Source organism: Rattus norvegicus, chromosome 16, assembly GCF_021556685.1.
Source record: "Rattus norvegicus strain SHRSP/BbbUtx chromosome 16, alternate assembly SHRSP_T2T, whole genome shotgun sequence".
In the NCBI taxonomy this organism is placed as follows: domain Eukaryota; kingdom Metazoa; phylum Chordata; class Mammalia; order Rodentia; family Muridae; genus Rattus; species Rattus norvegicus.
In genome coordinates this window covers 75,477,880-75,494,171 of record NC_141549.1, presented here as the reverse complement: position 1 = coordinate 75,494,171, position 16,292 = coordinate 75,477,880, and the positions used below count along the sequence as shown (strand labels likewise).

General features: G+C 44.0%; 2 protein-coding genes and 1 long non-coding RNA gene across 3 annotated transcripts; 1 reads left to right on the top strand and 2 right to left on the bottom strand.

The window, feature by feature from the left end:
- The window catches only part of Erich1 (glutamate-rich 1), a gene marked incomplete at its 5' end in the record, with an annotated part of 52,793,804 nt that overhangs the window by 8,170,192 nt on the left and 44,607,320 nt on the right, over positions 1 to 16,292 (bottom strand).
- On the top strand, positions 1,604 to 3,553 carry LOC108348416 (uncharacterized). Its single transcript, XR_015640049.1, has 3 exons — positions 1,604 to 1,721; positions 2,580 to 2,804; positions 3,381 to 3,553. It is a non-coding gene; the product is annotated as an uncharacterized LOC108348416 (long non-coding RNA).
- Positions 3,059 to 15,236, bottom strand: Ido1 (indoleamine 2,3-dioxygenase 1). Of its 2 annotated transcripts, NM_023973.2 has the most exon segments (10): positions 3,063 to 3,685; positions 4,121 to 4,269; positions 4,595 to 4,646; positions 5,668 to 5,785; positions 6,489 to 6,588; positions 7,671 to 7,685; positions 9,512 to 9,630; positions 11,153 to 11,272; positions 11,393 to 11,488; positions 15,105 to 15,233. In NM_023973.2, coding segments are annotated over 10 exon segments (1,224 nt in total). In that variant the 5' UTR covers positions 15,204 to 15,233; the 3' UTR covers positions 3,063 to 3,329.

The following is a 16,292-nucleotide window of genomic DNA, read 5'->3' as shown; positions in this document are numbered from 1 at the left end:
TCTGCATTCTGGAGACTTGGCTCCCTAGATGCAGCTAGAAAAACTGGACTCTCTGAGGTATCATTTTCATTCTGTAGAAGAGCTGCTTTACCCAAAGATTCTGTCTTCCATAAAAATGACATCATCTGTGGAAGCTACACTTCTGTGTTGACTCCTTTGCCTGCTAAGGACAGTTTGGTGAAAGACTGTTGTGTATTTGCTTGTTTAATCTCACACTAGAAAACTTGCAGGTTAATTACAACCATCTGCTCAACCAACATTCTCTACCCCAGGAATCTTGTCCTAACTTTCCAAATGAAAGAAAATGCCTCCTGGTCTGCTTTGCTGCCCCACAAATTTCCCATGAGCCTAGTGCCTGGAAAGGTAGTTAGCCAGTAGCACTGTTATCTCTGTAGCTCACAGAGATTAAGGATACTGAGTAACCAAAATATTAAGTAGCAGGGCTACATAGTGAGACCCTATCTTGAAAATCAAACAAAGAAATAATTGAATAGAGGGTACAGATACAAAGTGAGCCACGTTGTGTGTCTGTTGATAAGTATTTTCTTTAGAGACATTCTTCAGAATGTTAAAACTTCTGTTTCTGGGTCCCCCCCCCCATCTCATGTATATGCATGTGTTTTACCTTTATTATATTTTTTATTTTGAGACTCACCATGCAGCCCTAGCTGGTCTTGAACTTGAGGTCTTTCTGTCTCGACCACCTGAGAGCCAGGATCACCAGTACCCATCTACCTCTTCCATATCTTCTTCTTATTAAAAGCTCATGTTACAGGAGCAGATAAATTATAATTAACTGCTTTTATGATTTAGCTTTGTTGATTTTTCATTTTACTTTTTCATTCATTTGGTTGTATGTTTGTTTGTTTGTTTGTTTTGAAAAAGGATCTCATTTAGCCCAAGATGGCTTTGAACTCTGTATGTAACAAAGGCTGGTCTTGAACTGCTAGAACTTCTCCCTCCACTTTTAAGGTGCTGGGATTCTATGTGTGCTCTACCATGTTCAACAGGGTTGTCTTATATGTCTTCAAAAGGCCCACCAATACATACTTGGCCTTCGATGTTCTTGTGAGAAGAAGGAGCCTATGTAAAAAAAGCTAATTCACCAGAGATCAGGCCTTTGACAGTATTGTGATTGAGACACTGACTTCTTGTTTACTTTTTTCTTCTGAGTGCTCTGAAGGTCTCAGTTTTGTTTTTATCATGTGTCCCCAAAATAGTCTTATGTTTCTATGGCAGACATATAAAGTGACACACTTGAGATCTCAGCCAATCAATATTTAAGACGGAACCTATATCTCGATCACCAGACTTTTGGAGTTTCCATCGCATATTAAGGTCCAAAGATAATCCTTTTGATTCTATCTTAAGATTTACAGACACACATGTAGACATACAGGATGTAGGACTACAGACACACACACTTTTCTCATTATAAATTTATGTGCGTTCGTTGTGGAAACATCAATAGGAAGAGAAGAAAACTTGTCGTCCTAAGTACAGTTATCAGTGTAATTTGCTGTGCTTTGTCAGGTCAAACCTTTGCTGCGAGCCACATTCCACTTGATGTCATAATGACATCCTATATTAGAGGAAAGCCACTGAAGCTCACGATTACATTGTCTGTCTAACACCTACTTGTCTACACTCATTAAAACTCATGTCTTATCTTATTTCTTCAGAGATGAAGTCTGTCCATTCTAAGAGCTTGCTAAGTCCAGGTCAGTGGGACTGTTGTGAGGATTCCTATCTTTTGTTACATTGATCTCTGGTTTCGTACTTGTCTCTCCTGTGATCTCGGATCATCACATTTCTTCATTTCCCACTTTCCCAAGTTCTTTTCCTTCTAACATATCCCAAGGGAAGAAGGAATAAAAATGAGTATATCCAAGAAACTAAAGGTCCTCCCAATTGTAACTAATTATGTGGCCCTGAGTAAGTTACTTCATCCTTCTGAGAACTGATTTTGTCATCTTTTTAGTATATGTGCTGCCGAAGCGAGCACTGATTTTGTCATCTTTAAAAGGAAAGGTTGACTCAGAACTTATGACTTTTGCTCATTTTAGTTTTGGTTTTGTTTTTGAAATAAAGTCTCACTCTTGTAGCGTAGGTTGGCCTGGAAGTCATTGGGTAGCTCACCAGGCCTTGAACATCCAGGGTCTCCTACATGCTGGACCTTCAAGAGAGTGCTACTACATTTGGCTCAAACAACTTTTAATTGTAGTTATTTACTTATTTATTTATATGTATTTTGATACAGGCTGGCCTGGAACTTAGTATGTAATGTAGTCTTTCCCTGAACTTCTAAGGCCCTTCTGTGCCAGCCACCTGAATGATGGGATTACAGGTACAAGCCACTATACTCTGCTTCAACTCCTCTTAACTTACGATTCAGGGATCCTGTTGTTAAATTAACTCACATTGGAGGGTGAATGCCAATAACCCAGTCTCAGGAGAAATTGCATTTACCGAAATTATTACTTTTCTGTTTCTGTGGTGAAATACCATGGGGGAAAAGTAGTTTATTTTGACCCGTGGTTCCAGAGAGGGTGTCTGTAATAGTTGGGAAGTCTTTGCAGCAGGTGGCGGAAGCAAGAAGCTGACTGGTCACATATTTAACCACATGGCAGCAGAGACTAATGACTGCAAGTGAGACAAGGCTATACCCCTTCAAAGTCCACTTCAGACAGCAAGGCTGCACCTCTTAAAGTCCATAACCACCCCAAATGGTGCCACCAACCTGGATGTGGGTGTCCAGATATGTGAACCTATGGAGGACATTCCTCATTCAGACCACCACAAAGGTGAGCTCTTCTTCCTTCTTAACCCTGATTTATGTGTTCGCAACTCATTTATTCTTTTATATCTTCATTCCTGAGATATTTGCTAGGGCTGGTAAGCAATAATCTGGCACCCAAAGCTCTTTGTGTGATGATAATACAGACTAATGAGACAGTCAGGATGAAAAAGTATAGTATTTTTAAAGGATAGGACTCAGCCCTGGTAAGTAGATATCATTTGGAGGAATCTTTAATTATAGCTACAAAGGACACAAGAGTAAATCAACCTCACAGTAACTTTTATTTAGTGGGTTTCATTGTTACATTTCAATCATAAATATAATTTATATTATTTCTTATGTCATTTTAAAATATCATTAAATAGTTCCTTTTGGTTATTCTCCTACAGGGAGATGCATAGATGATTTTGAAATCTATATAGTGTATTACTGGCAAATTATTCTATAGCCTTACTTGGTGGATCTGATTTAATGGGCTAGGATGAAGGTGTTTTCTGTGCACTGATAGAATTGGAGCTTGCTACATACACTAAGGCCAACTCAGAAGGGCTTTCTTGGTTGTATCTTTCACACTCCTCAGGAAATTCATGGCGTCAGTACCCCCAGTCCCTCTGTTTTCCGTGTTTGAGGGCTCTTCTGACTTGTGGCCACCCATGGGCTTCTGCTTCGAAGGCTTCACAATGTAAGTATCTACTATCGAGAGGTGGAACATTCTGAGGGAGACCAGACCATTCACACACTCATTATAAGCCTTCTTCAAGTCTTCATTGCGTCTTGAAATGACAAACTCACGGACTGGGGGAGCTGACTCTAAGGAGGAGAGGAAGTTCCGGTGGGCTGGAGGCATGTACTCTCTCATTTCCTGGAGGAATTCTGCAGCAGATCCTACAGCAAAACAAAGACAGGTAAGGAGCTGGGGAGAAAGGACTTCCTCAGCTAGGAGAGAAAGAGGGCAAGGTCTGGAAGGCTGGGTGATCTTAGCCAACATGGGAGGCTTTGCGGCACAAGGCCATGCTACACAGCTTGCTACTTGCTCCTAGCAATGGCTATTCCTTACGACTCTCATTAGTCCTGGAAGATTAAGTAACAGTTTCCTAATACCATATTTTGCTTGTTTTGGCTTTGTCATCTTTCCTTTCCCCCACCCCCACCCCACCCCTCCATGACTCCCTCTCTCCTTGGTTTTACTGGACAGGATTTCAGGATGTAGCACACGATGGCTTTGAATTTGTAACACTTCTGCCTGGGAGGATCCTTAATCTGCATTAAGATATAGTCCTGTTAGTTGAAAAGAAAATAGGCATTGTCATTTCCACCCACCTTCACCAACGTCATGCTTTATTCCCAGAAGGACATCAAGACTCTGAAAGATGCTGCTCTGGCCTGCACTGCCCCCTGAAAATTTTTTGGGGGTGTCCCAGACGCCCTCGTACAGCAGACCCTCCGGCAGCTTAGGGTTGCCCTTCCAACTGGCTCAAAAAGGAAAGAAAAACCATTTGGGTTAGTCGCCAGGTAGGAAATCTGACAGAAGATGTGGTTCCTCCACCCACCCGTCACTCAAGTTCGTGAATAGAAATAATAGCACAGTTCTGAGGGAATTTTGACGTTCTTTCTGAGGGGAGCCTTGCTTCACCTTAATTCAGATTCAGAAAGAGAAGGTGACTTTCTCTACAATGTGGATGAGAGCAACACAAACCAGTCTTTCAACCCAAAGGATACCGGAGGCCGGCAACTGGGATCTGGTCTGCTCTTTCTATGAGTTGAGAAAATAAAGTCGAGCCTCAGAATACATACCCGGACAAATATATGCGAAGAACGTGGAAAAAGGTGTCTGGATCCACGAAGTCTGTGGAAAGACGAAAGTGTGTGCTAAGTAGTATCAGGGGTATTGCAAACAACTGTGTGGATTTCAATACAGACTCCAGTAAAGGCATCAGGCAGACCCACAAGGTCCCTATGGACAGGATACCTACTCATTAGCTCTCCCATACCTCCATATTGGGTCTGCCAAGGGACCAAGTGACATCACAATACTGTCATTCAAATGAAACTGTCAGCGCCGAACAGCATCACTCCATGTGCTTACTGACAAGGCACATGCAACTCTTGCAGCAACAAAACCAGGACTGGACGTGTACCTCAGTGATCGTGTCCTTTCTTAGCATCTCTGAGCTCTGGTCTCCATCACCCACAGCACGAATAAACACTCGTGGGCACGCACGCACACACGCACCCACCCAGAAGCCGCATGGGATCCACTCATGGGTCTTCCTAAAGCTTACTAACATCAGATTGGAAGAGTTTGCTCCCACAATAGGCAACCAGAGGCAGCTTCAAACTCACAAACAAAATCCCACTTATTAAATTGAGGCAGGAAGGCAGATTTCCTTCCCAAATCACTCTTATGCACGTCCTGGGTTTGGTAGAGTTTCTACATCGGTTTTGAAACAATTCGTTTCTCTGTTACCCCCAGAGTGGATTTGTGGAGAATCAGAGTTTAGTCAGACCAGAATCTAGGTTTTTCAACACTTGAAATCATATCTGTATTCCTCAGGTTTCCTCAGGGGTTTTAGTGTCAGGCAAGAAACGTTCTCAGCGTTAAAAAGACTCCGTCTGGAATTCTTGGTTCCTTTTTCACTACCGGTGGCATATAACCCTAAGTCGTCTTATCTTTTTTTACTTTAGGTTTTCTTTTCTGTGAATGGAAATAATTAGATGGGCTACACAAAGAAGCCCAACAGGGCGGTGAGGAGGACAGGCACTCAGCAGCGGTCATCTTACCCTTCGCTTTTCTCGACACCTCTTTGTGTCAGACACCAGACACATATGGCTGTGAGCCCAGAACGAGCACTGCCAGCAATACTCACCACGCATCCTCTTAAAAATTTCCTTGGCTTTCTCCAGACTGGCAGCTATACTACACAGTGCCTTCTCCAGTGCTTTCGGGTCTTGATGCTCTACTGCACTGGATACAGTAGGAATTGCCTTAAAAATAAAGTTTAAAATGTGAGGGTGGGGGAGGGGGGATCTAGCAGTGGCACAAAATAAATTGTAGCTTATCCAGCAAATCAAATTGATGTTTCCATGTCTATTGCGTGTATGTGAATGCATGTGAGTTTGTATGTGCCTGTGCTCATGTGAAGTCCAGAGCTTAGCATCCGGAACCATTCCGAGTTACTCCTTTGTTCTATGAGGCAGAATCTCTCACTGGCCAGGGGCTCACTGATTAGGTTAGTGGCTGGCCAGAGAGTCCCAGGGAGCGCCTCCCGGCCTTGTAAGTGCACGCGGACATGCTCAGCCTTTTCCTCAGGAGACCAGACTCAGGTCTTGTGATTGCACAGCCAGAACTGAGTCATGACCCCAGCATGCTGCTTTTGTCTTCCCAGGCAGAACGATTGACTTTCCATCACTATGAATTAATGACAAATCCCTTTGAAGACTTTTTATTTCATGCTGGAATTGCTAATTTGATTCTAAATACATCACCCCTAGACTTCATATTTCAGGATGATGTGCAAAAAAAAAAAGAGTCTTTTTTAGTAATTATTATTTTCACCAGTTTTATGACCAGATGCTACCTTTAACCAGGGTAGAGTCAACCCTGCCAATGTAATGTACTTGCTACATGTTTTCCCTGCTCACATGAACAGGGGGTAGAAAACAACCAGCTAAGAGAGAACCGACATACTTTGATTGCAGGAGAAGCTGCGATTTCCACCATTAGAGAGACCAGGAAGAAGCCTTTATCGCAGTCCCCACCAGGAAACGAGAACAGAATGTCCATGTTCCTAAGAAAACCAGGCACAGTGGGCAAACAGGCAGGAGAACAAACAATGCATTTGTAGGAAAACATAATTTCCCTATCTTTTCTTGTACTTTTTTAAATCCCACAGCTAACTGGGCTAGAGTGGTACATGCTTACCCTGTTGTCTCACCCCCAACACACACACACACACACACACACACACACACACACACACACACACACACTCAGACTGGTTAGAGTCTGTTTTTCTTTTCCACTGGAGTTTTGGCATTGGTATGACAGTGGCTTTAGAATCTGTGCATTTATGAATTTGAAGTAGCTTAGATTCCTGAGTTCTAAATCTGGTTGTGCTGCTGCTGTGTGTGTCTGTGGTGAGATCCTGCTTCAAAAAGCTCATTGTTTAAAGGCACAGTTTAAACTCTCGACCATCGTGACAGAGACCTGTGGGGTCTTTGTTTTATCCTACCTCACAGTTTTATTTGAGTTCCTCAAGACGATGGTGCTAGCGAGGAGGCCTCAAGCCCTGATAGATAATGCCCCAGATGCTTCGTGTCTTGGAGACCTTCCTTGCCACTCACTTTGTCTTAGGGGGACAAGCTCTCAGTCTTCCGGACACCCTTTCAACCTTCCGTTTGAGGAGTGCTTTGGTTTTATGGTTTATATATTTATATCCATACATTTAGCCTAGCTCCGTCTAGGCAAGATTACACTGGTGCCATATGTCTTATTTCCCCAACTTTAGTGTAGTATATAGATCAAGTGTGTTGAGGGTTGACTTATAAAGAGTAGACATATTGGGTGACCTCACTAACTACGTCTAGTCACGGGGGTCCCTGGGCCACACATGACAGAGGCTTCTACTCTTCATATCTGTTCATATTAATTTCAAACATGCAAGTAGCAGGGTTGCGAGAATCTATAGTTCCAACATCCTATAGACACAGTCATGTTTGCAGACGCAATTGGAAACTGGACTATTTGTCTTTTAAATAATTATTGCAATTACTTTCTTCCTCAATCCAATCATTTGGAATATCCCATAAGCCTACATTTCCCTCTGCATGGCATATAATTTTTAGGATAAAAGAATAACCAAATACTTACTCGTATGTCATGGGCCTTAGGAGAGCAGCCCGCAAAACAGCATGCCAATTGGGAAGAGAGAAAAATAAAACAGTTATTAAATTAGGTAAATTTGAGTATTGGCTCACGCACTACGGTCCATCAGTATTGAGACATGGGTTTAAGGAGAGAGAAACATGGGTTTTATATTCCTCAAGATTGCTTACCAATGGGTCTCAACCTTCCTAATGCTGCGGCCCTTTAATATGTTTCCTCATGTTATGGTGATCCCCACAACCAAAACATTTTTGTTGCTACTTCATAACTATAATTTTGACACTGTTATTGAGTCTTTATGCAAATATCTGATATGTAGGATATCTGATATGTGACCCCAAAGGGGTCAGGACCCACAGGTTGGGAAACACTGGCTTAAAATTGAGTAACCAAAGAACATACACTCCAAGTCATTTGTTACTATGAAGGTACATCATACAGCAAGGCAGTCCCATATGCAGACTACATCTCACAGGTAAAATCTGATAGCCACAGGGGCTATTGTTAGCCTATTACTTCTTGTTGTAGGTCTTATCACAAGCTGACTCCTGAGTGGGCTGCCCTGAAAGCTCACATGTTTCTGCTTCTCCCACCGAGGATGTGTTCAGTCTTGAATGCAACTAGCTCTCTAGAAATTAAGTCTGTGGAATCTCTAAAGTACATTAATGACGGGAAACCATACGTTAAGAAGTTCACATTCGATGCTGTGCTGGCTAGTGTTGATGTTTACACAGTACAAGCTAAAGTTGCTTTAGAAGAGGGAACATCATTGGAGAAGACGCCGCCCTCAGACTTGCCTGTGGGCAAGCCTGTCTTGACTGATGATGAGGGCCCAGCCCAGTGTAGATGGTACCCATATTTCTATCGGCACATTCAGAGAGCAAGTGTGCAAGCCGGATTCCTCCGTGGCTTCTGCTCCAGTTCCTGTCTCTACATTCCCTCTATGAGTTACTGCTCTGGCTTTCCTAGATGATGAACTTGCAACTAAGGTGAAATAAAACCCTTTCTTTCCCAAGTTGCTCTCAGTCAGGCTTTTCTATCACTGCAATAGAAATGCTGTAGCTATGACGGTGGTTTTATTGATCTGAGATCTAATTATGCCTGCTCAGTGTCCTAGAGCGCAGGAGACTGATGCAGGGGGACAACAAGTTCAAGGTCACTTTGGGGTACATGGCAAGACATTGTCAAAAGCTAAGACAAATGAAACAAAACCCAAACAAAATAAATAAAATAATAATAATAGTAAACTGTCTTTATATTCCAACTAACATTTTAATACAAACCAACTGGATTAAAAAGCATAATATATATTATTACTCTCTGTGGGCATGATGGGGGGGACACACGTTTCATGGTGCACAAGTAGAGGTCAGAGGAAAATTTCATGGAGTCAATTCTCTACTTTGCTTGCATCCCAGCGGTTAAACGTGGGTTGATAACTTGTGCTGCAAGTACCTTGGCCTGCTGAGCCACCTCGCTAGACCTTAAAGCAACAATTTAGAATGTATTTTCTGGGTGCAGAGGGAGAATCGGGATGAAAAGAATCACGAAAGCATTTTCAGTGGTGACGGACATACTTCTGACGCTGGGCTTGGGCGGTGGCTCTACTATATGAGGCCAGCGCAAACCAGAGTGAACGCAAAGACTCTCGGGATTTCCCCATAGACATCCAGGCGCTTCTCTCATGCTCGCGGGTAACACATGCGTAGTTACAGACACAGAGATCTTATAACAAACCATAACCAACAACAGAAGACGCACTGCCAAAAATTAAGGAATAAACATCCCAAGTTGATAGCATCCACTTCCTGGTCACGGTTACATACCCATTGGGGTCCTTTTTCTTCCAGTTTGCCAGGACGCAGTCTGCGTAAGACAGAATGGGAGGCAGCCCCAGCTTCTCCGAGAGCTCGCAGTAGGGAACGGCAAGATTGCGGGGCAGCACCTGATTGAAACACACCGGGTCACTTTTTCTTTTTTAGTCACTGAAACATCTCAGAGTTTCTTCTCATCTCACTGTTGAAACTTGTTCTGGAGCACAGACAGCACTTGGAAGCCCACATGTGTAATTTTTCTCTCCCTTGTTTGGTGACACAGTCCTGTCGTCGGTTCGAGGGTCCTGTTTGGGATGTTGGTTGTTTAGGGCATAGTTCAGCCCCAGACAGGAAGAAAAAGAAGATGGAGCCTGCGGGTTTCAAACGACTCTGCTATTTTCACTCTGTCCTTTACCCGTCTGTCCCACAGGGCACCACGTTAGCTACTGGCAGCAAGAAAGGAAAACCCAGTTGTCTCTGGACTCATAGGCTTTGCGAAGGACACAGAATGTGACTCATGTGGGAAGTGCAGAGTGTTGTCCCAGAGCACACGGAAGAAGGAAACGCTCACGCGTGCGTGCGTGCGTGTATGCGTGCGTGCGTGCGGTATGTTTATTCTCCTTTCAGTAAACTTCACAATACTTCACACTGGTGCCATGCAGATCTGTTAGCCTATGTCTCGGAAGGATGATACAAGAGAGTTAAGACTTCATTTCTTTTTTCTTCCGGAGCTGAGGACCGAACCCAGGTCCTTGCGCCTGCTAGGCAAGTGCTCTACCACTGAGCTAAATCCCCAACCCCGAGTTAAGACTTCAAAGCCCGCCCGGGATGCAGGGTGAGTTCTGAACTCTGTGCTAAGACTGACTTGTATTACCTGATCTCAATATACAAAACAGCAGTTACTCACAAGCAGAATCGGATGCTATGAGAAGAGGGTAACCAAGTGCAAAGCGCTCCCACAGTTACACAGATGGTTTCACTCCTCTCCATATCCCAGGAGCTGACTGATTTCATGGGTGGATTGTGTGTGTGCCTCTGCCTTTAAACGGCAAGTGGCAATAAAAGTATCTGAAGAAATTGGCAGCCACGTTTGTTGCTAAATGGTAAAAGGCGCTCTGAGAAACCAACGCCATTCCTTTGCAAATTGAAATATGCAGTCTTTGTGGACGTCATGTGATTCTGAACGCCACCTGAATTTGTATGGTAACTACCAAACATTTACAACATTATGAAATTTAAAAAGCAGGACATGCGTCTGTATTCATTTATTAAATTCTTGTCCAAGATGTGGAAGACGTTTACAACATAATTGTGACAGTCCAGTGAGGAACTGCTTTATTTTCCTCCTGATGCAAATTTTAAAAATGGAGCCCAGCAGAGCCTAACACGTACAAGGCCTGGGGCTCACCCTTAGCACCTCGCTCCAGAAGCACTGACCAATGGCATTCACAACAGGTAATGATAATAATACAGTTCTCGTAGTTAACTTTTTGTGTGTCTAGGGTTCAAACCTAGGACCTTCCATGTGCCAGGCATGCACTCCACCACTGAGTTCTGTCCCAAGCCCAACCACGTTGCTTTTAACGCAAGTTGGAATTAACATTCATGCTAATGAGAAGTCACTGTATGAGAAATACCAGGAAGTCTCCAAACCTTTCGAATATCATCATCCCCTCGGTTCCACACATACGCCATGGTGATATACCCCAGGGCCAAATGTGCCAGGCGCTGTAACCTGTGTCCCCTCAGTTCTTCGGTGCTCAGTGTGGGCAGCTGACAAGAGATGGAGAGATTCGACTGACTTCAGTCCCGGTAAGGAATGTTGTAGGTCTTAAAGCCAAGATTAAAATGTGAAGAAGCTACACAGAAAGACGATTGTATAGGCTTTCAAACCTTCTCGACTTCTTCTCGGAGCTTCCCATTCTCAATCAGCTTAGGCAGATTTCTAGCCACAAGGATCCAAGGTCTGTACCTATCAGGCAGCTCCTCCTGGGAAAGAAAATAAGACCCAGGAAGCCATTTTGTTTGCATCGCTCACGGTGGTGACTTAAAGTAGTTCAGGCTTTCCCGTGGATGGTCTATCTTGTCTCTAGCTCCATTTGTGCCCCCAACAAACAGGGTCTAGAAATACCAGCCTGGGCTTTGCCCCCTGACAGAGGCTTGGGCAGAAGCACCCGATCCTTCATGGCTTCCCGCATTTCCATTCATGTCTTACAAAATTCAGCCTGCGATTCTACCCCAGCCATCCTCAGCTCTCCATTTTACAGCAGGCTCCCCTCTGTGAAGCCCATGGGTTATGGCTTTCCACACCCACTCACGTATTTTCTGTTACTTTCTTTCTTCTAAGGTATGTTCTTTAAGTGGGGGAAAAAAAAGCGAGATGGCTTTAAGTTGAACGGCACTCAGTCGCACACCTGTATTTCTTATGGCCCAGGAAGTGGTCTTTCTGTCACATATTTTAAAAACCCAAATGCCGCTTATTTTGCGTATAATTGATTTGTAGCTCAAACTAGCATTTCCAACTTTCAGAATCAAGGCTTGTGTTGTGCTCCTAATATATTTCTTGAAAGATCTGGGATATTACTGGACACCTAACACCATCTTCACCCTAACTGAGTAGCAGTCGGGGGTGGGGTGGGGATGATGGTGTCACTTTACCTTTTGCAGTTTGAGTTAGGGCGGCAGAACTAGGATAGATTCTAGGTGTGGAGGTGCACGTGTGTGCGAGTGTTCGTGGGTGTGTGCATGTGTATGCATGTTTGTGTGTGTGAATATATGTGCATATGCGTGTGTGTGTGTGTTTGTGGGTATGTGCATGTGTATGAGTGTAGGAGTATGTGTGTACATGCATGTGCCTGCGTGCGTGCATGCGTGCATGCATGCGCGCGTACATGTGTTTGTGTGTGTGTATGAATATGTGTGCATATGCATGTGTGTGTTTGTGGGTATGTGCATGTGTATAGGAGTATGTGTGTACATGTATGTTTATGTGTGTATGTGTATGAGTGTGTACATGCATGTGCCTGCATGCGTGCGTGCATGCATGCGTACATGTGTTTGTGTGTGTGTGTGTGTGTGTGTGTGTGTGTGTGTGTGTGTGTGTGTGTGTAGGCCAGAGGACAACTTTAGACACCTCCTTCACCTTATTTTTGAGACCGGGACTCTCAGTGGTCTGGACCCCATCCATGAGGTTAGCCCGGCTGGCTAGCAAGTCCTAGGGATCCACTGGGACTTCAAGTGCGCACCACCTTATCCTGGCTTTGACCTTTTTTCCTTCCGTGGCTTCTTGGTGTTGAATTCATATTCTTTCGCATGCATAGCACCAACTGAACCACCTTTCTAACTTACAGTCATTTTTTCCCCATTACAATTTTAGACAGACACGCTCTTACTATAAATCTTAGCAACTTTAACATATAGTTGTTTTCTCTATATATTAGAGAAAAGTCACCTCGTCACTTAAAGGAAACACCTGTGGGGCTTCAGGCTCCTCTGAAGCATGCAGTGCACGTGCTTTGGGGATTTTAAGTAAAGTACAAGTTGCTTGAACATATGTACCCTGATACTGGGAGCATGGTCTAACACCTAGGCTGCTGCAGGAGGGAGAAAGTATGAGAAGCGAAGCCATTGATGGGGAAGGGGACTGCTGTATAAGCAGCGTTTACTTCCTCTACCATAGGTTACTTAGCCTCCACCCACAAATGAAAAAGAAATCCAATAATAGTATCTCATATTTACAATCACACGACACAAATGAATCCTATAGAGATATAGGCAAGTCCCCAAATGAACTCCAGAGCTCTGAAACACACCCAGTGCTGTCCTAATGTGCCGTCCTTGGGGCTGCTTCCTGTTAGAGAAGTGTTTCTCAACCTGTGGGTCATGACCCCTTTGAGGCATCATTCTTTTCATAGGGGTCACCTAGTCAGAAAACGCAGATATTTGCATTACGATTCCTAATAGTAGAAAAATTACAGTTAGGAAGTAGCAACGAAAATAACGTTATGGTCGTGGGGTCATCACAACATGAGGATATTAAAGGGTCTCAGCCTTAAGAAGGTTGAGAACTGCTGCGCACATTCGTGACTGGGTACACGAAGACCTCAACACCAGGGACGCCAGGGCACTCAAGGATGCAGGCGCCAGGAAACTCCTAGGCTACCAGGCTTGGTGTCCCGGGGCGGGCGAACCTGAGGCTTCACGCTAGACCGTAGTCCCGCCCCAGGCAGCAAGCCACAGGATTGGATAGGAGCTGCGCAGGATGCTCCTCCCGAGCACCGCAGGGTGCTTGCTTCGGAACGCTTTGGGATGGGTGAGCTGGTACAGGCTCACTGCTACCCTTAACTCTGCAGGGTTCCGGTGCCTCGCCCTCCGGGGAACCGCCTTGGTTTTGATATCTAATCCCAGTCTCTAGACACACTGTCCGTAGATCGTGCCTTCCTGGCTCCAGGCTCTTTCTGTCTGGGTCCCAGAGTCACTGGAGCTCAAAACGTGTGGCTACTTTCTCCGGTCCCTAGTGAGAGTAGGTGAGCATGAGGCACCTCTAAACGACTATCTTATTTCTTTCCTCTTTTCCGTAAGTTTTTATAATGAAGATGTTGACGATAAAGAAGCGTAGCATTCTTATCAATTTAGTGACATTGTTTGTTCAGTACGTTCTTAGGTTTGTTTTGTTTAAGAGAGTCATGCCCCTGCCTCTGCTTCCTGAGTGCCAGAACTATAGTTGTGCACCACCGTACCTGGTTGAGGCACAAAGTGTTTTCAGATAAGCACTCCCCCACCCACCCCATCCCACCCCCGCCGCCCCATACACTGCGCTTCGATTCCAAAACTTGCACAAAAGCACAATCAAAGTAGTCCAGACCTTCCTTTGAATTATGCTTAGCAAACGGCAAGCAGTAGTAATATGAAAGAAAAGTTTCTTGATATATCATCTCATATATTGAAATCAGGGAAGAACGCAGACTGTACCTTTGATACAGTTCAGAAGAGAAGGGAACTTTCCATGACTGGGGGCATTTGAATGTTGCCTTTTCAGAACGCCTCTGTGCGGGAAAGGTTGTTATTAACAAACTAGCTTCCTCTCTATAAACCGGTCCCTTCACAGAGCTAAAAGACTTCTCATGGGCCCCTTCCTCCACTCCTTCACAGGTTAAGAAAGTAAGGGCTGAATTTTGAGGAAGAAGGAGGAGTGGGGGGAAGGAGAGGGAGGAGGTGGAAGAGGGGGAGGAGGAGGAGGAGGAGGAGGAGGAGGAGGAGGAGGAGGGAGAGGAGGAGGAGAGAAGGGAGAAGGAAGAAGGAAGGAGGAGGAGAAGGAAGAAGAAAAGAAGAAGAAGAAGAAGAAGAAGAAGAAGAAGAAGAAGAAGAAGAAGAAGAAGAAGAAGAAGAAGAAGAAGAAGAAGAAGAAGAAGAAGAAGAAGAAGAAGAAGAAGAAGAAGAAAGAAGAAGAAACACTGAAGAGCAACCAGGCTCAGTTAGCTGTACACTGGCTCTGAGTTTAACACTTCCTGCGTTCGTTTAGGAGAAGCTGACACAGAGCTGCTTACTTAGAAATTCATCTGTCAAGGCAAATAATGAGGACAAAATAGATTTTCACTTCTCTTACCAGTGGATGTGGTAGAGCAAAACCCACATCTTCATCTATGTGGTATTCTTCAAGGATCTTTCTAGAGCCTTCTGCAGGAGATATTTGACTGTGTGGCATTGCTGTCTTTCCCACTGGACTCTCTTGGCCACTGGGGAGCATCCAAGCAAGCATCTCTTTATAGACATGGCTTAGCCAGTCCCCACAGCTGACACGTAAGCAGGGAGAAGTGGCTTCCACTTTGGGACAGTTTCATTTTCCATTTTATGTATTTGTAATTTGATAAACAATAAGAACCACAAAGGATCCCTACTCAAGTATGAAGAAACCAAACATTTGTGTGGCTTATCAGCTTTATCCCTTAAGGACATCAACCCGTGGCTATGATGTCCTGAGGTTTCGAGTGCCAACTATGGTGACAGAGTACACACTCAGGCTTTCAGTCTTGGAAATGCTGTCACCCCATGAGTGGTTTGGGTGGCCACCTGTTACCCCACCAGGAGGATTAGGTGTTTGAGCCACAAAGTGCCCAACTCACATGACAAGAACCATGAGGACAGGTAACCAGGTAAGCACATTTTTCTTTAGAAAATTTTTAGATTTGGGTTTAAAATAAAGACTATTATGACAGCTATAGTCGAAACAAGCAATAGTTGTCTATTATTGGCTTTCATATGAGGGAACTTGTATTCTTTTAAATGTCAGTGTTTTGTCTCAGCAGCCTTGAAACACAACCTGGGAGACACAGGAGAGAGCTTCAGAAGTGGCACAGAGGTGGAACACTTGATGGACCCAGAGGATCCATACACAGATGCATAGGGACCAGAACCTTCCTCCTAGTTTTCTTCCCTAGGTTCTTTTCTGTGCAAAGACCAATGGAGGGCTCACTTCTTCACATGATTAGTAAGTCATATCCTGGAGGGTTGTCCACCTTTTCTACTATATCTGGTAAAAAAAAAAAAAAGTAAAGAGAAGGTTCAAATAACTAAAAATGTTCCCCACAATACAAAATTGAGACTCCGATAAAAGTTTACAGAGTACTCCTAAGTTTATCTCCACTTGGATGAAATGGTTTTTAGTTTTGCTGTTGTTTTGTTTTGTGTGGGTTTTAAACATTTATGTATGTATGTATGTATGTATGTATGTATGTATGTATGTATGTATTTTTAAGAGAATGTCTCTCTCTGTAGAGCCATTACCTGTTCTCGT

What these genes read in the sequence shown, in the direction of transcription:
- Ido1 (XM_087589080.1), bottom strand. Translation starts at nt 6,584, where the DNA reads ATGGACATTCTGTTCTCGTTTCCTGGTGGGGACTGCGATAAAGGCTTC. An exon ending in AATTTTTAAGAGGATGCGTG is followed by an intron (nt 4,647 to 5,667) that starts GTGAGTATTGCT and finishes GTCTTTCCACAG; the next exon opens with ACTTCGTGGATCCAGACACC. An exon ending in AAAGCATGACGTTGGTGAAG is followed by an intron (nt 3,686 to 4,120) that starts GTGGGTGGAAAT and finishes GTTTTGCTGTAG; the next exon opens with GATCTGCTGCAGAATTCCTC.